This window comes from Apus apus, chromosome 11, assembly GCF_020740795.1.
Source record: "Apus apus isolate bApuApu2 chromosome 11, bApuApu2.pri.cur, whole genome shotgun sequence".
Taxonomy (NCBI): domain Eukaryota; kingdom Metazoa; phylum Chordata; class Aves; order Apodiformes; family Apodidae; genus Apus; species Apus apus.
In genome coordinates, this window is record NC_067292.1 from 8,988,420 (window position 1) to 9,015,617 (window position 27,198).

Consider the following 27,198-nt stretch of genomic DNA (forward strand, 5'->3'; position numbering starts at 1 on the left):
ACTACTGTTAAATTTCAATTTTACATCCAACCCTGACAGAGCTTTACAGGAACCCAGTCTCATTCATATGAGGGCTCTACCTTTTTTGCTTGCAGGTATAAAAATCCTTATAAATTGGACATCTCCAAACTGTTTTGAAAACCCTGTTTGTACAAAATAGGTATAGTCTGTGCTGATCAAATAACAGACACTATTTAAAGTGCCATTCAGATGTTTGCTAACACCTAAAATTCTTCATGAAATGGTACTAAAAAACATACCAACTTTTCTGTTTCTCTCAGAGCCAATTTCCTTTTATTCAGCTCCCCCATTAGAGTCAGCAACAAATAAGTAGGTAGTGCAATAATAAGGCTCAGTTTATCTTGTTTCCTCCACTCCCTTTTCTCACTGTATTACTAAGACTTGGAACAATAACAGGATGCCGGGATGCAGGATGGGAAAAGGCTGACTCCCAGCTGGAAAACCTTGGAGACTGGAAAGCTGAACACTCCCAGTATTGCTTAACAAAAAGAGAAGTTGATTTTTCTATTCTATCTTCATTTTCTATATACTGCTTAACATTTTGGGATACTGTTGATTTTTGCTTGCCTGGTTTGGAAACAAACTGAAGCTCCAACAACTCTGCCTCAGGTAAGGGTTAAACAGTATTTACTGTCCTTCAGCTATGAAGTTCATTTCAAAGTTTTTTTACTTCCACCAAAAATCTCTTCTATCATCTTAAATAATTTAAGAAATACCAGGAGTCAGGCTATGAATTTTATGCATATTCACAGAATCCTTTGGGCCTAAAATTGGTGGCACTTAAACCAAATTAAGTGCAGTCAACAGCAGAGCTGTTTACAATTGACACTGGAAGAGGAAAATCTCTGGCTTTCTTGGACTATACCACAATATTCCCAGATTGTTTAAAAGAAGAGACATGTTACGTTTTGTTGTAGTTGTGCTTTGTAATATTTAGATTATGTTGCTGATGCTCATCATAATGGAAAAGAGACAGAAATGATAATGCAAATTGCACCTGTAAACCCTTTAGGAAAGGATTTCACTTGCAGTGTGAACAATTGCAGGCTTGGTACAGTTTTGAGTGAGCAGGTGTACACTGTGCTATGATTTAATGCAGTATGTTTTATCAAAGGGGGGGCTGACTCAGTATCTGCCTTAAAGGTGCTATGACTTCATTGTAACCAGGGACAAAAGAAGGTGAAAGCCACCCTGTTTACTAGCCAGCTTTGGCATATTTCTCTGGCTAAGAAATTTGCTTAAGGCTTAGAGGGGAGTTTACATAAACATGTCAGTGACTTGGTTCCCTAAATCTCAAGTTTAAAGTGGCTCAGCTACTTTAGCAACCTATCCCTGGACTACCAGGTTTTACAGCCCCTGTTCTAAAAGACCTGCAATTCTTATTTTATAAGTTTCTTGATCTCAGTGATCCAAAAAGAAATTTATTTTTTTTTTTCTCCCTGATGAGGTATCTTTGGGGTGGGGGCTTGGTACAAAAAGTTGGTTGAGAAGGCTTTTATCTTATCCAAAAGATAGTGTCGTGAGTCTGTGTGTGAACAAGTTTTCTGTACAGCTTGCAGAGACAAAGCATTTATGCATAAGAGATGAACCAACACTGCTTTTTCTGTAAGAACTCTATTCTGCAACACAGAACCTCACTGTGCTGGTTGTCATGCTGTAATAAAGGAAGGAAAGGAAAAAAGATATGGAAGATGAATTTCTGTGAGAGAATCTGTTCCATTCTTAGCTACTAAAAACACTAAAAGTTGGTTGCTACTGCAGTTAATGAAGGTATATTTAATCTATGTGTCCCTGCCTCCACTGACTATAATTCATTGTATCAGCATTTGCAAAAGCATACAGTATTATGGATGTTCAGATAGAAAAAAAAAATTAATAGACAAAAGCAAGGATACTACAATGATTTACAAAAGCTTCTAATCTTAGGTTAATTTGTACTGTGTAACAACAACCAAATTACCAGAAACAAATCACAGAAATGCTGACTTGCAATTTATCTGTGGTACCTTCAGGAGTTACTTTTTATCCTTAAACAAAGGGTGACCAACAGGAGTAAAGGACACAGGCAGGTGCCCATTAATTTAGGTCATGAAAACATTAGAATAGTACAGTATACTATACTACACTATAGACAAGAATGTGAAGTTACAAACAATAAAACAAATTCATTTGAAAGCAAAACATAAACTCAATTAATATATCATTCCCGCTTTGTCCACAAGCTTTACTTCCCAGAGTGCTACAGTTGCACTGCATTACAAGACGAATTTCCCAAAGCTTTGGTCTTTAACATAAAGCAATAAAATGGTTTTTTTAAAACATTTTAAAACAAATGCTAACACTGAAATTATGTTATGAAACAGCTACATGTCACGCAGCAACTTGCAGCTTGTAGAAGGCTAGACACAGGGTTCAGTGCTAAAGAAGAAGATGAGGCAGAGAAAGTTCCACCCAAACAGTTAACAGGTTTGTTGCCAGGCTTGCTTCACATCCTGCCTCTGCTGAGTGAAACAACTGAAAACAGGATATAGGTAAAAATCACTGGGGATGGTTTAGAAGCTCCTCTGATTCATAGCACTTATGGAACAAAGGACTCCACTGTGCATCCATAAATCAATTACTTCAATTAATATTTCAAATCATAAATAAAAAACTTTTTTTAAATATTTTTTTTTCTTGTCAGAACTACAGGCTTTAACCAAGCCAGGTAATACTTCCCTAATACTATTCTAATATATTTCTAATATAGAAAATGAATATTTTCTTAAAAAGCAGAGGTTCATAAAATAGAGGTAATTTATTTCTAGCAGCTGAGCTTTCTGTAAGGAATCTCATGGTTATTTTTGTCATGCCTTTATAATTCTGTTATTTGCTCAAGTTCTAAAAGTTTAATTCAGAGGTTCAAAAGTTAGTGCTAAGAGCAAAACAAGAGTTTCTCTGTCTTTGTGAGAAATTTCTTGGCCATGAAAATATTTTGGTGTATTTTTCTCAAAACAAGCATCCTTTCCTTTGTTATACTTGTGTGTTTCCAAATGAAAAATGCCTCAAAATTTAGCCCTGACACAACTGTTTCTCTTCTACCCTAGAACACAGCAGACAGTGGCTATTTGTGTTAAGTAGAGATTTGCTAGGACAAAGACATGTACAAGTCATAGTCACTAAATTTAAATAATTCCCCACACATGCCTTTGAAGAGCTGATCAGAATTTGCATGAGGAGAGCAGACCTTAGCAAATCAAGAGTTGGATACTAGTTTGATACGTGATGAGAGTTTGCTTGATCCATCTGTGGACTTCAGTTCAGCACCCTACTCCATTAGAAGGGGCCATGCAGGTGTACTTCCACTGCAAGCACGGAAAGCAAACAACACTGGTGCCACAGTCATGATCAAGAACCACGATTTTTGCTGGCAAGTAGTATCATCCATGAAAGGGTCCGGAACTTATAGTGAAAAATGACAGATACTGTAGAGATAAGGTGAGCATGGTTATCTTGGACACACTGCAGAAATTGTATGGAGACCTTACCAAACGACCAGTACAGAGTATTCTTCTGCCCTAACATTGCTATCCAAAATGCTAAGAGTTACAGAGCACCACCACAGTTAGAGGTAGACCAAAAGCAGAAATGTTTAAAATTCTTGATTTTTCAAAGTCCAAAGAGGTCAGTTTTATTGTCCCAGTCTAGGTCATCAAAACCCACCCATTGGTTCTTGTCACCATCCTTTGCCAAAACTTTACAAGAAAGAGCTCCCTGTTTCTATTTCACATGCTTTCAAAAAGCCTACTGTCAGTCTCCACAAATTAGCAGTAGGCCATCCGGCTTTGCCCCCACTGAGGTCATCCATTTCTCCTCCTCTCTCCCCAAGTCCACCTGACACACCTGGCAAAGTTCACAGGGCACAAGGTGGGTTATCTGAAGCACCCACAGTCCTGTGTCCTTATTGTGTATGACAGTGTAAAGGGAAATTCCACTTCCACCGTATGTCTGGAGGATACAGTTGAATTCCTTCTCCTGCCTTTGTCCACATTTCTGAGCAATGATTTGGTAGTATCAGTCTTCCTTTTCCCCTTCCTTTTATGATGCTATCTGCTATGAATTTGTTCTGGAATTCCTCTAGGAAAGCAAAGTCTACCTTACAACATACTGCTTGAAGGGACTAGGGGCCTAATGCTTCTCTCATGCAAATGATAGGAAATCCTGCCTTTGATGGGAATTGTTCCTGTGATAGGGTTTAGCTTCATCAGCAGAACCTCCACTGGCAGAGTTTTAGATTAGCTTCTTCATTCTCTTTCTGGGATAGTCCCTCACAGAAAAAAATAGTCTAACTCTAAAAAAAAGTCCCAAAACTTCCAAGAGTTTTCCTCATCTTTTTAAGCTTTCCAGTGTCTGAGGCCTGAATTTTTAGGCACTCCAACTTCCATTTATCAGCACTGTAAGATGGAAACTTACTTCCTTAGTTTTAGTTTTATTTGAAGATGAGATTTTCCTGACAAGAGCTAAACTGTAAGCAAAAATATTGAAAGTCTCATTGTACATTCATAACAGCAGTAATAGTATCATTTGTGTCATCTCACAACACATTGAGATTATAACAATGGAAATGTTCCAGGAAAAGACTGTAACTATATGGGTGGGCAGAAAAGCTCTTAAAGTTAATTAAGACTGGTCTGGAAGTCTAGTTGAATAAGGGCAGGAAACAGAGAAGAATGAACTGACATTTGAATTAGACATTTTAAAAAGGGAGAAAAATACTGAATACTAATTATCAAACAAAATATATCCAGACACACCCTGTTTTCTTAGCCTCTTGCCCAGCCACAAAGTTAGAGCTTTATGTATATGTACATGCTTTCTTTATCTGCCACAGAAACAATTTTCAGAGGAAATACTAATGCATTCAGTTACCCAGTAGAATAACCTGGACAAAGGAATCAGGACACAGAGCCAGTTGAACATGTTTTTTCTGCTTCAGATTACTGTTAGCACAATAAATATCAATTACTGTGACATGTGCATGATGCTTGTGCTCGAGACAGATACTTTTGCACTTGAGCTTCTGTTGAAGGAAAATCTCAAAAAAAATCTTATCTGCTGTAAACACAGCTACATTGTACTTAAAAAAAATATATATTTATCGCATGCAATTCCTCAAAGGATGGGGACTTCTCCTTAATCAAAGCTACTCAATTGGAGTTCTTTGCTAGGAAGCCTCTCTGATAGTAAGGCTTTATCTGGAAACAAAGGGGAAGTGGACAAAGCTCTGTAATACTTTATTCTCATACTATACCTTATTTTGTTTCAGCTTGGCCTAACTCTTAAACAGCTTTGGTTAATCTCTGTGTACAGCAGAGTTAACCAGGGGACACTATCAGAACAAATCAATTCTGAAATGTGCACACAATTTATTGTAGGAAACAAAGCTCTGGTTAGAGATGCTTGATAAATCTTTTTAGTGATCACAAACACCTCCGATATACCCAAACTGTTCCTCTTCTGCACTGGGATGAGACAAGTAATTTTTGGACAATTCCCTTGCCCCATTCTCAGCCAAACCTCCTCTCCCCAAAAATCAAACAACACGGTCTGAGTGTGTGAGACGCTGGGGATGAGGGAGCCTCAGTGCTGAGACACCTGCACCTCTGTCTCTCCTACTAGAGCAAGAACCGCTTGGGCTAAGCAAAAGGAAACTGGCTTAAAGCCAGAAATAAGCTGAATCTACAGCCACACAAATATGTCAGCGATACTGACAGAGCCTCAGTCATTCTTCATAGTCAGTGAGACCCTTCACAGGAATGCACCTGACTGCAAGATCATCCCTTAAACTATTTTTTGGATACTAGGAAGAGAGCAAGTTCTTTCCCTGTCTATAACGCTTGGCACTTGATCACTATTTTCAGTATCTGCCTTTTTCAATAATTAATCTAGATGGGCAATATTTCCCTCTTAGTTTTATATTTTGGACAAAGACTTCACAGAGGAAAATGCTAGCAGTTCCAGATTATGCATGCAGGATTTATCCTACACATCTTATTAGCTCACTTCAGAATAGAAGGGCTGTACTTAATACAAAGCTTAGGACCTTAAACCCAGTGTTGTCCAAGCTGCCAAAATTTTGGGGTTTATTTATTTGTTATGAAGCAGTGTCACAAATTGGCTTAATAATTTAATCACAAATGAGTTTCAAAATATTTTAGCAGCTGGCTTTATGCTGGGCACTGTGCTTAAGCACATTTTATCCCTTGTTATATTTTGTACTAACATATTTGTATGTGAAGTAAAAGGCTTCATGAGTGAAAAAACTGGACAATACCACTTGCTTCTTTAAAGCACTCTAATCCATTTATGGTTCACTTCAGGGAAATTTTCTGTACTGAAGCATTATATGACTATAGCAGCATGGACAGAGTAAGAACTCTAAAGCAGCACCAGAATATAGATATTTCATTGCATCACATATTGCATCTGCTCAGTTTCAAACTGGTTATCATCAGCTCTCAAGTGCTTCTACAGCCCCACTGATGACAAATAACATTATCTTGAAAAATGAGTAAAGACATTGATTCTACACCTGCCATGATACTTGATTCGCATGCTGAGAGCGTGAAATGAGGAAGATTCTTAAAACTCACCTAATGATTCAGTGTTGCTCTGATAGACCTTAATACATGTTTCTCTCCTGGGTGAGGCAGAAGGCCAGCAGTTTTCCTAAACTAGTGGATTACTCTCTAGACATACCAGGACACTCATATGAAAGATCAACAGTCATCCATGAAAACAAGAATTAGACCCCATAACTGATCTCATGAGAAGGAAGTCAGTGCTCTCAGCACACATTTTATTGATTTCAAAGTATTGTTTTACCTTCATAACATGTGTCATCCTCACCACAGTAAACAAACCTCACTTAAACTTGCACTGTCATTTCAACAACAAAAGTGGCTCAAGAATTTTTAATTTATCTAGTTCCAAAAATAATGCTTCCTTAAAGTCCATGATGGGACCAGCCCAGTAACTTCTCAATTATCAGATTTGCAAGTAAGAAACTCAGATAAAATACAGTTTAGATAAATGGAAAAATGATTTGATTAAGTATTAAAATAGGAATAATACGTTGTTAATAATAATGTTGTTAATAATACATGAAACATGGAAGCAGTCCTTCTTGGTTGGATAACTTCACTATGTAAGATTTTTTTATAATGCCATATGAAAAAAACCAACCCTAGCTTGCCTCCAGCCTATGTGGAAGTTGCATACTTTTGTACACAGAAATACAGTCACATGTTTTGTAAGATCATGTATGGGATTCATTTTTACAAATGGAATCTTTTAAATCCCCAGATGTACTTGAAATAACACTACCAGTGCCTAAAGAAGACAGATCAGCGAGGCACAATCTATCAGCTCATCCTTCCAAATTATCCCAGGATAAGATATTGTTTGAGGTTTTCTTGAATTCTAACCAAAACCAAATTCAGAGCTGATTCCAAGCTATAAATTCTGAGGTAAATCAAGATCTAAGCCAAACAATGTGTATTTGTGAACAGGAAATTGAAACTGAACCTACACCAGCAACATGCATTCCATAGTTTTATACCTATCCCATCCTTTATCAGACAGGAATCATACAGGAACACAGACAACACTGCAAACACACAACCTTTTTTTTCAGTTTTTGAAAAATACACATTAAGGTAAGGTTAACTAGAAATTGAGAGAAATCAGGAGAAGTTAAATGTCGCCCTAACTTTGAGATTTTGGGCTTTGATTCTTAACTGTCCAATAGACTTGCCTCTGAAGTCCCTCAACTAAATCAGCATTTTTCAGCAAAGGATTTTTGTGAGCCAAAGTGAGAGCATGATTATGCTTTGCATACCCAACTGACAGGCAGAAAATGTTATGACTCTACTGATACAGTTAGGAGGGTACCTTTCAAGGTTAGTACTGTAAGAAACTGTGTTTGAACTAAAGTAGCACCATCAACAAAACTACTTCCCCCTTGTCCCAGAGGTCATGCCTGTATACAATAGGTCAGATTCAGAGCAATTCAGAGCCAAGATGGACAGGAGCACAAAGCACAATATTTCTGGTCTTCTGTGATGGCTGACTGCATATGTAGTACTGCACTGTTCATATACTGAAATAAGCAAAGCCTGCTATAGTCTTTCTCCACTCATGCCAACATTTTTGTTTTTGTTAATCTACCCAGCTACAATATAAACAGGCACATCACTGATGTAAAACAAACCACAGTAAACTCAGAACAATTACTGATGCAAGACCAGATCCTGCACCTGACGCAACCTGCTTCTCTTTCAGATCTGTGATGTGTCTTACAGCAAACAAACTGCAAATCTCTACATCCCTTTTCCATAAAAGCTTCTTGGCAAGGAACAAAGCAGATCTTTGTGACCCCTTACAACTTTATTCCTCACTTGTATCTCCCAAAGCATTCTGTTTACAGCAAATGTCTTCTTAGATCATTCATTTCTTATTTACAGTTCACAGTCAGTCTTTTCATATGCTCAACTCTCAGTATTCACTGTGGCCCTTTAATTCTGGAATCAGCAAGTCACCTGCTAAAATGCAAGCAGGGGTGTAAGGTAGCTCTGGGAGGACCTTCAGGTAGATTTATTATTGCTGCTTACCCATCTTCAGTGCACAAGCTGTCACTCACTGGCTTGAAGGGTGGCTTTGCTTCTTTTTTTTTTTTTTTTTAAATAAAAGGTGCTTGTCTCCCCCAGTTTTAGCCAGTTCTGTATCTGAGATAACAAAAAGACTGAAGGCAAATTTGGCTGCCTGCTTTCCACCAGGCAATGAATCTTTAACATACACATAATAAGTATTTATAGATATTTTATAACCAAATTTCTTCATTTCTGAAAGAGGCATCTGTCCTAGCTGAGGACTCCATGACTCTCACCCATGAGATGAAGTTGTATTTTGTATCATCCAGGAGAGAATTTCCTGGTGAGCTGAACAGATGGGGGGGAAAAATCATTAATACTTTTTCCCCAGACCTACCAGAAATTTAGACTGGGAATCACAAAGAATTTTCAGATTAGAATTATTCTCTTTTTCCCTGGGAAAAGCAAGAGGACCCAAAACCAGAGCCCAAATCAGAAGGGCTGATTTACCTCCTCTGCTATATTGATACACAGTGCCACAGGATCAACACCAAGAACTGAACAGCACCAAATGCACGCCGGAGTGCTCTTGCAATGCTGAGTGACAAGTGGGTTTTTTAAAGCAGCAAGTTTAGTTAAGATATTGCTGAAGTGGCTATTCATTCAAAGGTACTATCAGAAGTACAAAATGTCATTTTATAATCAGTTTTCAGGCAGGCATTTGCACTCCAGACCGTTTAGTCATCAAATTGGCTATTTACTCAAAGGTACTATCATGCGTATAAAAATGCATTTTATAATCAGTTTTCAGGCAGGCACTTGCACTCCAGCCTGTTTAGTCATCAGTGGAAACCACTTCTCAGATGCATAAAGCCAGCACAAGGACAATCAAAAATATAATACAAGGTAGTCAGGCACCAGGCCCATTTAAATCAGCTCAATATTCCGGAAAAGAATAAGCAGCACAGTGTTCTCAGGAAAGGCCTATTTTAAAATGAATTACTGTACTCCGGTGAAGACATGTGACAGGACAGCTTTAATAAGAAATAAAAGAAACACTGAGTAACCACCCAAAACAAATTTTATCTGAAAATGCAACCAAAAAAATGATTGCTCCAAGTCAAATGTTGCACAATTTACTTAGACAGTTTTTTTAAGTGATGTTACTAAAGTTTGAAGACCTACCCTAGTTCCTGTTCTCACCGTACTCACTATGTGCCCTCAACTCTTCTCACATTGTAAGCTGAAGGGAGAGAAGCTTTGTAATTTAGATGCCTCGCAGAAACTGGAGTGAAGGTTACGTTTATGCCTATGTGAGTACTTTGCTGCCGTGCTTCTCTGGGCTTGTTAGAAGCAACATTATCTAATTATGAGATGAAGAAACAAAATCTGATACTCATTACACCTGACCATAGTCCACTGGTCCTCACATTTAAGTCCTCTGTACTTCAAATATATCTTCAAAAAGGGCTATTACTTTTTATCTAGCTGCAGAAGTTTTCATGGAGAAATGAGGAGACCTGATGAATTAATGTTTGCACAACCATTTAAGGTCCGTGAAAGGCAGTTAAGTATTGTCAGGTAGTTTTGCCTGCTTGCCAAAACTAGAGGCATTGCAAAGAGAAAGATCATTTTTCTTTGTGTTTGGTGTGTGACCTTTCTATTTCTTAATGCTAACTGCATGCATGGATTTACCTTTTGTCTTAAACATCATATAGATGAAAAATTAATGTTAAAAATTTATTCTGTATGGCAGGGTTGTGCAGGGTTATTTTATTACTTGACACTGGGTGACACTGCATCAGATTCTGCTCTCTTTATATCTATCATAGCTTCATTGAGTATACTAACTTTGAAGGTGTTTAGAGAGTGTATCAAATTAATTTTTTTGCATGTAAAAAAAAACTTTTGAAGTGTTGTCTACTCTGTATTGCATGGCTTCATCCACTGTAAATTCAACAGAATTTTTTGCATAGAGCTATTTAGGAATATTGCAGAGCATGCAGCAGACAGGAGGGGGAAAGACAGTATGAGAAAACTGATTAAAATAAACAAAAACTATCCAAAGCTAACTTTTCTGGAAAAAATGCAGCCACCCCACACCCGCTGACCGGGACACTGCAGGGCTGGGCTGTACACAGTATTTCAGATTCATACTCCTTCCATGCATGGCAGCTGAGGTTTGATTAACAACCAGAAAGAGCACAATTTTCAGTACTGTGAAATGGAATAGTTTATGTTCTACAGTATTGATTTACTAGTTACTTTGTTATGTATTTTCTGCTTTGATGAAACTCTCATCTTTGCATGGGCTTCTTCTTTTTCATGTACATTGTTCAGATTCCAACCAAGACACTATAAGCAAATATAATAATTATGTTTCTAGCTCAATAATCAATAATATTTTCAATTCCAGATTTTCTGACAATCAGGTATGCAAATTATCTTAACAAAATGGACACAAACCTTTTAAAAAGTATTTCTTTTCTGGTGTATGACAGTCACTTTAAGGAAATTTCTCTCTTAGTATGTTCATTTTCCCTATTTCTAGCACTATTTCTGTTTTCAGATGCTGAAAAACAAAAATTCTCAACAATTAGCATAAGATTTCTGTTCAATCAATCAGAAAAATATATCATTTCAGCTAAAACTGTCTTCTGATTTACCAAAGTCTCCATACAGAAACCTGGTTTAACTTCTATTTAACATGCAAGCGTAGAACGAATCTCTTTGCTAACTGAACTAACCTCGCGTAAGCATTACTATACATTTTGAGAGTGAGAAGTAAACCAGATAAGAGCCAAATACCAGAAAAAAACCCCACACAAATGTTCAGAAGAATATTTCCTCAAATGTGTTTTTATTCCATGGAAACCTTACTTATACTAGCTGCTCATCAACCTTGGGGTTGATTATTTACCAGAACAACTTGTAAAATGCAAATTTTTAATTAATACACTATTGTCTGTATCTCCACCTGACATTTTTTAATAATTACTCCTAATTTGTGAGAAGAAACTTCACTATATGAGTCATGTGTCCCATACATCAGTCTGAATACCAGAATTTCTCAGTTAACTGTCTATAGTACCCTGCAGACCAAGAGTTATTCACTAAAATAATTCAACACGTAAAATGAATAATGCTGGTAGAAAAACCCGTCATTTGCTGACAGAAAATTTAAGAGCAAACCAAGAAACTTGGCTATTTGAATAAAACATTCCTCTGATAACTTGAAGGAACATTTATGGTCCCTGCTTAAATTGAAAAAAGTTTAAATTATTGCTCAAAGCAGTTAGAGAGAGGGGTAACTGGAGACTGTACATTCAAGTAGACCAGTGATGGGACCTCATGGCAGCATGATGGGGAGAACCACCAGTCACAGAACACACTGTGCTGTCCCCTTCTCCAGAAGCACATGGCCAAGGGAGTTATTACTTGAAAGGCTGTGTTTTATTTCCCTTTCGTAGTCCTGGCTGCCACGGCAAACCTTAGAAGAAATGAAAAACTAATCCCTACATGTCATCCACCTGTCATTCCTCAGAAACTTGCTTCTGACTCTATGGGAATGCATTCCCCTGGTCAAGCATGGGAATATCTCTTCTACTACTACTTCTGGCATTTCAAATGAGATCTGCTGCCAAGGAAAACTATCATGGGCAGAAAAAGAGAGAGCATTTAGTACAGCTTGTTAAGAGCTAACATCCATGGAACGTGACCTTCACACTAGGACAGTGCCCTTACCCAATTACTGCTTGGCAGGGGTACTGCTTCCGAACCACTGCCTAAGAAGGGCATTCTTAAACATTGTGGTTGATTCAGTTGCATATTCAACAGCTATGGACTCCTAGTTGCTGAACGGAAAACTTGTGTGGCACCATAGAGGAAGTCTTCTCAGAGTGAGACTGTCCCATGGAGCAACGCATATCAAATGTCCCTAGAAAAGACAGCATGCACAGTGCTTCAGTGTGCAGTGTTACTTCCATCAAAATGAGAAATTCTGAAAGATGTCAAAGACAAAGCAGAAGTTGTTTTTGCAAGAGGCTCTTCCATTTCAGTCTGTGTTTGACCCACAGTGCACACCAGATGGCAGACCAAACCCCACTAAAATTGCTCACAAAGGAACCATTAGCTTACCAAGGAGGTTTAAAAAATATTAACAAGGAATCCATTAATGAGGAGTTAAAGTGAAACCACCTTACAGTCTAAGAGCACAAAGACAGATATGTTGAATAGAAGGAGTAGCTGAAGTTTCAGCTGAAATGTGCATGTATTTAAAAAGATCCAGCCTAGCACTTTCTGTATTAATGACCAAACTTTCAAGCAAGGTCGGAACTGTGAAACACGAGCAGGCCACCTGCTTCAAAGGAGAGTTTGCGTTCGCTGCATGGATCCTCAGGAATAATCAGGATATTGCCACAGTCCCAGAGCTCCTATACAGATAACCATACACTAGTTATGACTTTGAGCCTTCAATTTCTGATAAGCAGTGCCCCTGTATGAGGATACCAAAGGCTCTGGAGTTGCTATTACTAGCAATGGCTCTCAGCACCAGTGAGAGGAGAACTCTGAGGGGTCTGACAGAGGGCATGGCAGGCTCCGAGCTGAGCATTAATAAACAGAGGCAAGTATTAGGAAAATGTTACGGGTACACATAAAATTTCTCTTTACAAAGTAGATTTATACTAAGACCAGTATGCCTTAGTGGGAATTCAAATCCACCTTATATGGTCATTTCCTACACAACCACAAAGAAGAAGGAATGTTTCTCCACTCATGTACAACAATGTAGCAGAAAGAGAAGTACAAGAAAACAAAATTTCATTGCAAATAAAATCTTTTTACTGACAATGATGCTGCACCATGGGATAACACTGATTGCATAGTTACCAAAGAATAATTTTGGAAACATCTCCACACCTTCCTGCTGAAAATAGTGATGTAATCTTGCATCCAGCAACCTCTGTGATGTCGATTTCTCTATCACAATTAACAGTTTTATTTTTAATGCACATGTTGACAGCTCCTAAAAGCTAATGGAAAGCAATTTAAGTGTAATTTAAAGTCTGATTATTTGAGTGTTAAAGTTTCCTGACAGTCCTTTATATTGGGAAGGGGGAAATTAGTAGGAAAATGAATGAGCTTTGCTACATTAAAATAACTTCTCAACCTCATATGAAAAGCAGGCCTAAAGTTTACTAAAATTGACATTATAATGCAACAATATGGTTTCAGCTGAGAATAATTTCACAAATTATGATTTTGTAGATGGTAAGACTATCTACATTTAAGAACAAGGAATCAAAGGAACTTAATGTGTCTTGAAACATTTCAAAAGAGAAGGAACTGAATCAATAAATGACCTCTCAGAGGAAGATAATTTGCTACATTGTACTTGGAAATGATTGAAAACTTCACATGAATCATTTTTTCCACCAAAAGAAAACCACTCAGATTTTATTCTAAATCTGTATTTTCCATATAAAGATATTGACTACAGCATATTTTGTGTCGGGGCAAATCAAAACATTGCATTTGGGTTTGTCCAACCGGAACATTTCATTTCAAGTTGAATTAACACAAACTTTGATTCGACTCAGCTTTGGTGTTGCTTCCCATGGCTGCTCTCTCCAGGAGCTATGGACTCCACATCCCATGATGCACAATGGGTCATCTTTGCTACTGAGTCTTCTCTTCAGATGAACTATGGTAGCTCAAGTGGATGCTGGCTCTTACGCTAGCTTTCAAAGCTTGCACATTTTTATATTTCATTAAAATATTTTCCTTGGTTTTTACAGTTGTCATCTAGTTAAAACTGTTTCATGGAAGGAAGAAGCCTGATATTTCACATTTTGATACTAAGGCAGATGAAAAGAAATACAGATGAAAAGTAATCAAACTTTCCTACAGAAGCAAAGTCCATTTGTACTTCTGTGTGCTCTCCCTCTGATTAATCTGTCGTTATTTATTTAGCTTTCATATTTTATATTATTTTCTAGGCTACAGAAGAAGATGAACCACCTTATACTACTTCTCTCCTTGTTCCTGGGTCCAGCATTTGCTGGCAAAGAAAGTCAGAAAACAAACCAAAACTTTTCTTCAAACAATGCCAGTCATAAACGACTGAAGAGAGACTGGATATGGAACCAAATGCATATCAAAGAAGAGATTGATACACCATTACCACACCATGTTGGCAAGGTAAGTAGTCTGTTAGCAAGGAATAACTAGAAACACAGACAGTGATGGAGTATCTCAAAAAGTATCACTTGTTTGCAGTCTAGGCAGAAGGGGAAAAAAAGGAAATAGAAATGGGACTTAATACCAACATAGTAATGTGTTAAAATCTTAAGAATGTGGACAAAGAGCACATCGAGAATAATGTTAAAGGGATTCTCATTCTTTTGAAGAATACAAGTCAGTTTTAGAGAATGGCAAGTATGGAACAGTGCAGAAACAATTGCATCGCGTGCAGGTGCATGGGTAGGAAGGAAGTCTGGTGGCTGATGTATGTCAATATTTTTCTGGCAGCTCAAGATTGTTTAAAAAGCCTAGCAGATCAGCTAATAAAAACATATGCTTTAAAAAACATACCATTTACATCTCTCAATGTGGATACAAAAGAGAAGGGCCATGTTTAGGAATACTGCTAGCAGTAAAAAAAATTTTTCACAAAGTGAAAGAAAATTATTTTTAAAAATAGTAACGAGTAGTGACCTGCTTGCAAACTCATTTTCTTCAAGGCAGCACTCATAAAATCCTATGATTAACTGCATATCACCCAGACAAAGTTCCTCCCGTCTAGTCTTTCAAACTGAACTACTTTGACACTTCTCAGATAAATGCAGTTGTATGTTTTCCTCCCATGTACAACAATCAGCATCTGTCAAGACTGTCTCAGCAAAGTTAAACAGACCTTTCTGGATCAGTGCTGCTCACTGGCAGAAAGCATAAGAGAGAGAGAAAAGAGGCCATAGGGTACTCTCAGCTAACACAGGGTATCTCTGTTTCATTTCAGACCAATTCAGTAGCTGATTGAGGAGAAGGCTTCTATTCCTGGAGCTGTCCTAAATAAGAGTAATTTGCTTTGTACTGTGCTCTGTGGTCTTTCAACAATGAAATGTTTCTCATTACTTTTGCTATGGCTGTGTTCAGTGCATTGCACTTGCAGGATTGAACACTTGATAAACCCTTTTTAAAAGGCCACACTGGTAGCATGGCAGAACTGACTGACAGCTGCAGAAATATGCTGATACATTTTGATTTTATCTTTCATGACCTTGGATGCTTTCCTTTGTGTGCTCATACTAAACTTTAGAAAAGGCAATCTTGGAAGCCTGTATCTTTTACACTGAGTAAGTAAATAAAAATAGAGAAAGAAGGCACAGACTATACTATCTTTGAGACAAGGGAGAGGTTATTTCTCATCTTACATCTCAAGACCTGTAAACTCTACCTCAGCAGTATCAGCAGCCAGAAGCATGAATAAGTATGTGAAGTGAGGGAAGAAAACTTTAATGACATATTTCAAAATAGAAAATGGAAATGGAAGAATGTTCAACAGTAAATGACAGCTACAGGATAAATCAAATCCTGAATACTGAACAGCTGCAATTTATGATAACATCAGTAACAAAAATCTAAAAATTCTTGGTCAAACCCAGCAATTATTGATAAATAGCTTGCTGAAATAAGAATGCTAATATAGCACATGGAAAACTGTAGTTCAAACCTTCTATTAGTTCCCTTGGATGAAGGTATATAAGCAGGAGAATCATCAGATTATCTGCAGATTAAAAAATGTGCAAAAACCATTTGGGACTGGATTAAATTAAATTTTAAAACTTATTTATGTTCATTCTTTTACCCCATCCCTTTTTCATTGCATATAATCTTAAATTTTAAAATCTGTAGGGTGGAAATTTAATCTTATTGTCATAGCATTAGCCTAAAGACTGACTATAAAAACATTGCATGCGACTAAACACGAACAAGCTGTCAGCTATGGCAGGAATTCCGCTAAATGCTACATAATAGAGACTAATGCTGAACAATGGCAGTAGCTGTGAATGTAGATTTGACTCTGTAATTCTGTGAAATCTAAGCAAAGTCTCTGCTAAATTGAGAAAGTTACTTGTAAACAAGAGTAGCTAAAACTGAACATGGTGGAATGTATTACTTCACACATAATGGGGTTAATGATTTCTATGTGTTAACTGAATCAAAATCTTTTATCTTTAGGAAACATGAGATATGATTTTTTAAAAAAGAAGCTTCTTGATGCATAAGCAAGTAAATTTCAGTCTGGATGCAAGTTTCATCCTATAATCCTGAATCATGTAGATGCTGTGGTGCTGTTTGTTTGGTAATACTCCAGCTGATATCAAAAGTCTTAACAGCTATTCTGGTTTCAAACTGAGCTTGCAGAAGTCCTGATTGCATGTGTCTTCTTATAGAAGACTGTGTTGCATCTGGATGCCAAAATCTATTTTTATCTCTTTGACTTATACTTTCTTCTAGATCACATCAAGTGTAAGGAACAACAACGCTAAGTATATTATTGAAGGTGAATATGCCAACACTATTTTTAAAGTGGAAGAAACCAGTGGCGATGTATATGCATTTGAGAGGCTAGATAGAGAAAAGAAAGCAGAGTATGAGCTCACAGCTCTCATTATTGACAGAAGAAACAACCAGTCACTGGAACCACCATCTAAATTCATCATCAAGGTTTATGATATTAATGACAATGTCCCTGTGTTTGTACAAAAAGTATTCAACGGATCTGTCCCAGAAATGTCACCAGTAGGTATGTTCTTCCATCCCTCATTTCTCTTCATGTCTCTGGTTAAAAAGCAGAATTCATACTAAATACACTGTTTGAAAATCCTTTTCTAGGAACCTCCGTCACCAAAGTGACAGCCGTTGATGCTGATGACCCAACAGTTACAGGTCATGCCACAGTTACCTACCAAGTCATTAAAGGAGACGAATACTTCACAGTTGATGACTCTGGTAGGTCAGATATGCAAATGTCCTTGCACTTTGTCCTTACCTTCCACCTTACCTTACCTTAAAATACAATTTTAAGCCTTTTTCATTCTGGACAAGGGGGATAATATTTTAAAAATATAATTTTTACCACAATTTAGAAAGATTTTTCATTCACACTCCTACAATGCCAGTGTCTTTATCTGGAAATGAACTAATAAGTCACAATAACAGGGGCCATGAACTAAACAAGAATATAAAAGGTCATTTTTTTCCAACAGAGTAAGAGACTGACTAGCCTAGCTAAGGTAAGTTCATGATTTCAGTTTAGGATAGATATCATTTCATTGAACAAACAGGAGAAAGGAATACAAAAATTCTGAAGCAGCATTAAATAATCATTCACTCAACTCTTTGCTTTCCTAAACTTTCTTGTTTAAATTTCACCCAGTTTTAAGTATAATGTGAGTATATCTTGTGACCATACTAGTACTCCAGAGCAAATAACTCAGATAAAAAGACACTCAGACAAACTCTAGATGCTGTAGTGACCAAGTGTAGACATCATTAGACAGCTTCTAAGCAGCTAAGATCAGTTTAAAGGAATGTATTGTACAAAATCTCCCAAATATCCATAATATAGAAAGGTTTCTAACATTTCTAGCCTTAGAAAAATACCACCTTAAAAATGCTACTTAAAGCTGAATGTGTGCCACAAGATGAAAATTTGTTGTCAAAATTAAGAGAAGTTGGACATACCGCAAAATCTAATCATATTGAATGTTATTTTTCCAAAGGTGTGATTTCTACAACAAGGGCTGATTTAGACAGAGAGAAGCAATCAACATATGAAATTATTGTTAAAGCAAAAGATGCTCCAGGGTCTTCGGGTGATTCAAGCACAGCTACAGTCATTATCACTTTAACAGACATCAATGACAACTTCCCAGTATTCAAACACCGTAAGTATGATGCAAGTGCTGTAACATTTGGAAAACAAGGGTTGAACCAACTATAATCAATGTATGTCAGAGTTCACCTCAATTCAACTTTTAAGAAAAGTGGACAAAAGAAGCTTACATATTCAGAAGGTCATCTGTATTTCAGCCCTAGCTATGTTTCCTGGGTGATGCACACCTAGAGGAGAAAATAAAAATCAATATTAGTGTCATCATTTAGTACAAGATCTTGACAATTTTGATAATTACTTATACTTTTATAAAAATATATTAAAACGCTGTCTGTAGATATATATAATGCTGAATTCTCAATGACATTTTTTTCTGTATGTTTATAAACTAAGAACAAGTTTTAACTAAGTTTAAACTTCCATGTATACACTCTTTGTGTCTTTTTTGTTGATTTGTTTGTTTGTTTGTTTTTTAACAGCATCATTTCGCTTTAAAGTTCCTGAAAACATTTCAGTAAGAGGAGAAGTTGGCAGAGTCAAAGTAGAAGATATTGATGAACCACAACATAGAAATACGACATACAGTTTTGTCAGAGGAGACTACAGGGACACCTTTGAAATTGTAGCAAATCCATTCACAAATGAAGGAATTATTAGGCCAAAGAAGGTACTTTGCCCAGTAACAAAGTTGATAATTTTGTTTTTTCATGTGTTACAAGAGTGTTTGATTCCATTTGGGTCTAGAGGCAGGAAAAAATGGAAATGGGTGGAAGTCAGCATGAAACACATTCATCCTGAAAACCCTTTTCTGTAACCTCTGAGAGAAGAGCTGGTGATTTCCTAGTCCCTTTCAGCTGCCAGTCCTGGGAACACCTAGAATTACTGCTGAGTGCAATGGGCTATGTCAGATATTAAGGTTATGGACTTCAGCTCTTCTCAAATTTGAGATACTTGGATGTTTCAAAGAGTCAGTGATTTATTTAAGAGCTGAACCAACTGACCAAGCCAAAGAAACTCTCCCTTCCACAGCCCAATTGAATCCAAAGTAGAAAATGTGAACAAGTCCACCTGAACACTCCCCTAAAAGTGCCGTTTACAGTTTGGCACTTGCTCCAATCTGAGCCACAGCTCCCTTACTGTCCTCAGGGAGGAGGGTTTCCCCACTAATTCCTTATAACTTTTTAAGAGGGCACAGACTTTCCAAAGCTTTTATTATAGTTTGCTCTTTGTTTTTTAATTCTCAGACGTACCTGATTTGTACCAAGGGACATTGCTGCATTATGCAGAGCTCTACCAATCCAAGAGTTCATTGATTTCAGTGACTTACAGTAAACATTAAAAAAGAGGAGGGAGGACTACAAATCACATCCTGGAATCCTCAGATGGACAGGAATGTGGTTTTCACTTCCAAATATCTCTCAGTAACTGTTAAGACAATAAATGTCTTTAAGAAGAGGAGAAAACCTTAAAGAAAAAATGTACCAAGTACTCCAACACTGGCAGAAAAGTCTTCAGCTGTGGTCACACTTGGTGTAAGCAGCTTTCCTTCACCAAATGCAGCCTTTCCCTTGGTCCCTCCAAGAGCTGAGGAATGCATTGCGTGCAACTTCTGCCCAGATGAGGAGCAGTAAGAGACCTCACACATACACACAAAGGGTGATTTGGAATCAGCTTATCTTTTAACACACAGTGGGAAAAGTTCCTTCGCTGTTTTGTAACACACTTTTGGCCATGCACATACCATAATTTTAAATATGCAGCCATGTGAGATAAAATTTCAACTGCTAGATAAGCACTAGCACTTCCATTGCAACGTCTACTCAAAGAGAAAAACAAGAGACACCACAATTACCTACTGAGTATTTCACAATGCTTTTATAATTTCAGAACATAGTGCAATGGGACCCCAAATTTGAAATGAGCGACAGCTTGGGTATTCCTTAGTGTCCTAGCTCCTGGCCTTCCTTCCATTGTATGATTTCTTTTATAATCTCCGTCAATGAGAAAAACAAGGAAGCGGATGTTATTTATCACCAAATACCCCAGCTATCAGTCAGTGCAGCTAGTCTGCCTTGAATGACTTCAGAAAAGAAAGCCTGGCCCAGAAGAGGAGAATCTAGTCCTCAATATTTGAGAAACAGGAGCTAAACAAGTTTTGGTAGCTACAGAATTATAAAAAGAAATTTATTTAAATCAAGAAATATTTACTGAATTTAGAATACTGGATGAATCTGTTCAAAACCAGAAGCTGCTCAAGCCTCTCTGGAAGCAAAGTTTGGAAATACACTCCCAAGAGTCTAGCTAAGATACAATTTGGCAATATTTCTAAACATTAATTACAGCACAGAGCTTAAATTCACGTTACTAGTGCAAAGTTTACTTAGACATCTCTAAGAGAAGAATATCTGTGTTTATCTTTTTTCTAGCCCCTGGACTTTGAAAAAGTAGCAGAATACAGGTTTGACATTGAAGCAACAGACCCCACAGTTGATCTTCGTTATTTTAAATCTGGTGGCTCTAGGAGCATTTCAACAGTGACCATTGAAGTCACTGATGTTGATGAGCCTCCTGTCTTCACTAAATTACCATATGAATTTAAAGTAAAGGAAAATGATCCAGAAATAAAAACACTTGGTTCAGTATGGGCACACGACCCTGATGCAGCTAAACGGAAAATCAGGTAACATAACATTAGCTTTAATAATTCTATTTTAAAGTGGAGAATTTGTTAATGATTCCAAGAATTTTAAAATAATTGAGACTCTGGCCCTATTTTTCAGAATCTGCATGGCAAAAACAAAACAAAACATTAAAAAATCCAATTTGATTTTTCTGGCACTGCAGCCATGGATATATATGGTAACCAACAAACATTAACATAAATTACATTTACCCATGTAATTACCACATAAACTTACTGGTAAAACATTTGCACATTTACAGGAAAAAGCGTAATCCTGGATATCTTTACATGGTTATAATTTAGCATTACATTTTTTATCGTAATAACTCTCTCAAGCATGTGCTTTGAAAAGAAAATCTGGAAACTTTTCCAACTAATATATTTTGTTCTCACAGCTTGTGTAATTTTAGGGATATATTCTGAGACTGCCTGGTAAATATATTAATGTAATTTGTCACACAAGAATTCTCTGACCTTCCACTATGAGGAACTGAAGTGAAACACAGTATTACCACCTTTGCATTGATATATCCCTTTTTAAACAAAAAACAGATTTATTCGACGAAGAGCTAGTCCTAATGGGGACTATATTAGGGTATCTGATACTGGAATTATTCAACTTCCCAAGCCCCTGGACAGAGAATTCAGTTCGTCATACAACATCACAGTAGCAGCTCAGGAAATCCTTGAAGATGGTAAGTGTTATCTACTTCCCTATTTGAAAGAAAACAGAGTACCACTTTACAGCAGGACTGTAGCTCACCAAAAAGAAAAGCTACAACCTGACAGCCTGTTTCCACTAAACTATAAATGAAAGGGATGCTTGTAGGGTTTGCACAATAACCTTCCAAATCAAATGAGTACCTACTAACAGATGAAATCCAGTTTTAAGATTTGGCCTGTAGCTCTAATGAAAATTGCACTCAGGTTGTTACAAGGAGTAAAAAGGGCATGAGGAGAGAAGGCAGCTCAGGAAACTGGGATAAGCCTGTGTTTAGAGCACAAACATCCTAGCCAGCTTCATTCACTGACATGGAGTTGCACAAACTCCCCCTCCCACACTGTCAATCCAGTGAATTGCTGCACAGACATCTCTGCATAGATTTGCTTGGGTCTGGGGAGCAGGACAGGCCCAGGTGACTGTCCCAAGTCAGTCTGGGGATGCAGTCTTTTCTAGACGGTGAGATATTTAATAATAAAGCCATGGCCTGGTCTGTGTCTGTTGCCTTAGGGCCAGAGATGGGCTGGATCCCATAGCCACACAGTGCGAACAATTGGGAAGCCATAAGCAATTGTCATTTTCTTCCTCATAGATCCTTGATGACTTAGCCCAGGGAGGATTTTTAGGGAATATCTGAATGTGTCAAAGGAAAAGTTTAAATTAATGATGGAGCTAGAAACTCTCCATATTTGTTGTGCAGGAGGCACAGTTGTGGACACAAACAGTGGAAAGGGTGGGGGCTAGAAAGCACTGAGGTTCCAGACACCTCAGAGACCTGTACTGTTGTTGTTGTGATTTCAGGACGTCTTTCTGACAGGGAATCACATGCTCAAGTTCACGTCATAGTTATTGATGAAAATGATAATGCTCCAGAACTTGTTTATCCTGAGGATCCCAGAGTGTGTGAAAATGCTGCACCAGGAAAGGTGAGACAGGAGGGATCATTTTTGCCTTAAACCTGAATTATCTGCTTGCAAGCTCAAGCAAAAGATGTCTTTCATTAAAAGTTAGCCTCAGTTTTCATACTCAAGCACCTGATCATTTCACCAATTTCCAAAATGTCTGTGATCAGAAATCTCTCTACAGAACTTTACACTTCCATACTCACAGGTAATCATCAGGATCTCAGCTACTGACAAGGATGAAGTATCACCTAGAGGTTTCTTCAAATTCTCCCTGGCCACAGAAGACAGCAACTTCTCCTTGATTGAGAACTATGGTTAGTGTAACCCTGCAATGCATGCTCTCAGCTAGCCAAAGTGAGACACTAGGATACAGGGGAGAAAAGTTGTAGCAATGACCTATGATTGGTCTAGTTGAGCTAAGTAACAATCTATTTTTAACTTAATGAAAAAAAATGTTTGTTGCCACTCAGGTTTCACTGGGTTCCCTAAAGGCTGGCTCTGTCTAAGAGGAAGATGTACCAACTGACTGATAATCTATAAGGAAAATCTGGTAGAGATTATCACTTAATTAGATGTCATTACTTCTTTCAGATAACACAGCTAATATTACTGTCAAATATGGACAGTTTAATCGTGAACTTGCCAAAATCCACTACCTGCCTGTCATCATCTCAGACAATGGTGATCCTGAGCTCAGCAGCACAAATACACTTGTCATCAGTGTCTGCAAGTGTAACGAAAAAGGCAACTTCACTTTTTGTGAGGAAAGAGCTAAACAAGTTGGAGTTAGCATACAAGCACTGGTGGCAATTTTTATCTGTATCTTCACAATCATTGGTAAGTATTAGAGTTTTGTACTGTTCTTTGACACAAATGTGGGGATTGTTTAATTTTTATTTTTTTTTTCTTAACTGAGTTCTACAAAAGCTTTGTGGCTATAAAATGGTCACAAAGGCAGAAATACTGTATCTATTTGATTCATCTCACTTGCTCTTTCTATTTGGCCTGTTAGCATAGTTTTAGCTACAAAGCTGTTCACTCTGTTGGAAAGCTGAGTAACTTGAAAGGTTATGGCACGTGTGCATAATATACTTGATTTACTGTTATTAGGCTCACATGCAGCTATAAACCAGCAAACTTGTCCTGAGGCAATAAAAATAGGACTCCTGTTTCCAAAGGCTGAACTAGTCTGGAAACCTTTTAAACAGTACAGCAAACATTATATACATAAATAAATGTGTAACAAATCAGCAGACCAGTACCTGTTTGCTGCATCTGGAAGCTATCAGAGAAGGGGCAACATTTTTTCTTACTTGAGAAGAGGCCTCCTTTGCAATTATCACGTAAGTAGCATCTGATGCCTGGCATTAAATGATTTACCAATTCAAGGCAGTAGTTGATTGAATGAACTTGTGACACTGTTCATTTGTACTTGTGTAATCTCAGCTCAAGAGTCAGTTGTACAATTTCAGTACAGACTGAACTGCTTCGAGAACACAGAAATGCTGCAGATAAAAAGTATTTTAAAATACTTTTTTTTTTTTAAATAAAGAAGTGCTTAAAAAAATGCACTCTGGAAAAAAAATACTTCAGACCGTGTTACATATCTTAAATGCAATTTGTTTTACTTCCTTATGGCTCTATTTACATGTGCTCATCTAAGTTTTCTTTTCAGTAATCGCATTGCTAATTCTTCTAAGAAAAAGACACAAGAAGGATTTGAGTGGTCTTGGGAGGAACGTGGCAGAGATTCATGAGCAGCTTGTCACTTATGATGAAGAAGGTGGTGGTGAAATGGATACCACCAGCTATGATGTATCTGTACTCAACTCTGTCCGCAAGAATGGCATGAAGCCAGAAGCAGTTCCCTCTCCATATGCACAAGTTCAAAAGCCACCTCCTGGAAACATAACTTCTGGTGCTGGAGAAATGGAAATGATGATTGAGGTTAAGAAAGATGAAGCCGACAATGACAGAGATTTGCTGCCATATGACACTCTTCACATTTACGGCTATGAAGGTGCCGAGTCCATTGCAGAATCTCTCAGTTCTTTGGAATCAGGCTCCTCAGACTCAGATATTGATTATGACTTTCTAAATGACTGGGGACCCAGGTTTAAAATGTTAGCTGAGCTGTATGGATCAGAACCAAATGAAGATTTTGTGTATTAAGTTCAAAGTAGCCTTGAATTTTCTCCCTCCCACTATAGACATCAAGAGCCTGCCAATGGCCAAAGAACTCACAGCTCTTCACCCAAGCTGAGCTAGGATTTCAGACAGATATGAAAAAAACTTGACAGCAGTAGGGTTAAAAAAAAAAACACAGATCACATATATTGACTTCCCCCAGCACTGCTATTCTTGCTGACATTCAGTTCTTTCCCCAGAATCGCTGCTCAAGGATCTGCTCGAGTCTTTCAGGACACAATCCTCTTCCCATCCAGACAGATACTTCTCCTTAGAAAGTGTTTTGTCCCTAGTTTCTCCTTCATTCCTCTTTTCCTGTACTGTTTCCATCAACATTCAAGGTCACGATCCACTAGAACAGAAAGGTTCAGTGGCAGTGGGAAGCAAAGTTTTCAATAACCTCCTGCATCTCCAGCCGGCTGGTCTGCCTGGCCCTCTTGGAACATCTGTATTGATATTCCATGCTTATGCTTATGCAGCAGAGGAGAGGCAGAACATATGGTCTATCACTTCATATTAGAAATTATTCCATCACTTTCAAAAAAGAGGCATGATTTTTCCTTATTTCCAAGCTATTAATTATTCTTGCTTTATACTCTTCTACTACATATATGAGTTACTAAAGATAAAATTAGACAGGATTTTTAGATGCACAATCTGGTTTCATCTGTCATTTTTAACAGTCTGATGATGGTTCCAGGCACCTTTCTGGTGTGCTAGAATTTGCTCTAGCTAAGAGCAAAATTGTTTTTTCTTTCTTTAAATAGGATCTCAGTGTTCCTCAATGGAAATCATCCTGCAGGGCAGGAAACGTGGAGATGGGGGGAATGTTAAGACTCCAATACTGTAAATCGCTCTAGATGGTAACATAGGTCTCTCTAGATTTCTAAAGAGGTTGAATAGACTTTTTATTCAACATTCTTACAGCAATTGCATTTTTTCAGGGACAAGCAAATGAAGGGCTTCATTACTGTGAAACTGGTCTGATTTTTTTCTAAGCAGGTACTGTAAAACGGGTATTTTTCACCTAGGAAAATAATTTAGACTTCCAAATCAGAATGCTACACACCCACAACTTCATTTGTATAAAGAACCACAAATACGAGTAAGATTTTGGAGCTGCAAGTACTATGTCCCTGGCAAGTGTGTATTTAGTTTCTCACCTGATGAAGAGCCACAGAATGAACAGAATGAAACTTCTTCCCATGCAGGAAGTTACCCAGTCAAACACATTTTGTAAAAAGCAGGTCTCTTAGGACAATGGCTTGTCTCTGGCTTCTGGCAGTGCAGAATGTTGCTTTCAACAGGAACAGAGCCCTACCACACAGACACTCAATTCTGCAGAACCTGTGCTGGAGTTGTATGTATTAGTTTAGTTGATTTGATTATTTAAATTTGGTAGCTAACCAAGTAACATGATTTTTTTTTTTCTAATTTTTTTTCCTAAAACAGTATAGTGGAACCTCACAAATTTGCTTTTCACTTACTCATGTAATCTCTAATTTACACTCCCTTCCCCCAGAATGCTTTATTGGCAGGAAATAGGAATGTACTATACCACAGTCTCACATTAATCCTCACTACTGTTAAAAGTTGTCCCATGCAATACTGAGCTGGACTCTTTAACACCTGCTACAATCAACAATGCAATCACTCAAATTTTCAAATATGAACTAAAGAAAAACTAAGCAGAATCTTGCCCATCAGTCAAACCAGCTTTGCATAACATCCTTTATAGACTAAGTACATTTTGGGATGACAGCACTGGTTTTAATGTGTTCATTCTCTTCTGTTTTGCTTAATCCAGTCAACAGTGTATGCTATCGAGGTTCCACTTTAGTGTATTATAAAGAATGCTAACTAATAATACTTACAGTCTGAAGTTTTCACCAGTAACTAAAGTATTGGTTATCAACAAGTTAAGTTAGTTATGAATTTTTTTTAGAGCAGTAAGTAAAGTACTTTGATAAGTATCATGCAGATGGTATTACCTGTAATCACTGGTTTTAAGCCTGTTTCATAAAGCTATTTTAAGGAACACTGTATCAATTTCCACTGTATAAAGATGTTTGCACTGGATAGTTTCTTTTTATATTCCTGTACTGTATTTTTTTTTTTTTTTTACTACATAAAAGTCAATCTCAAGTTTG

The 27,198-nt window shown here is 37.5% G+C and overlaps 1 protein-coding gene across 2 annotated transcripts; it reads left to right on the forward strand.

Annotated features, from left to right (window-relative positions):
* Positions 1-450: 450 nt before the first annotated feature.
* CDH5 (cadherin 5) lies at positions 451-27,198 on the forward strand. Of its 2 annotated transcripts, none has more exons than XM_051629564.1 (12): positions 451-630; positions 14,651-14,852; positions 17,172-17,460; positions 17,550-17,666; positions 18,440-18,604; positions 19,032-19,219; positions 20,979-21,232; positions 21,788-21,930; positions 22,758-22,882; positions 23,067-23,175; positions 23,453-23,698; positions 24,537-27,198. In XM_051629564.1, the coding sequence occupies exons 2-12, from the start codon at positions 14,664-14,666 to the stop codon at positions 25,031-25,033; spliced, it is 2,322 nt and encodes a 773-aa protein (XP_051485524.1). In that variant the 5' UTR covers positions 451-630; positions 14,651-14,663; the 3' UTR covers positions 25,034-27,198. The 2 variants fall into 2 exon arrangements, with proteins under 2 accessions (XP_051485524.1, XP_051485523.1); XM_051629563.1 differs by lacking the exon at positions 451-630 and adding an exon at positions 9,906-9,964.

What these genes read in the sequence shown, in the direction of transcription:
- CDH5 (XM_051629563.1), top strand. An exon ending in GCAGCTAAACGGAAAATCAG is followed by an intron (nt 21,233 to 21,787) that starts GTAACATAACAT and finishes AACAAAAAACAG; the next exon opens with ATTTATTCGACGAAGAGCTA. An exon ending in CTCCTTGATTGAGAACTATG is followed by an intron (nt 23,176 to 23,452) that starts GTTAGTGTAACC and finishes TACTTCTTTCAG; the next exon opens with ATAACACAGCTAATATTACT.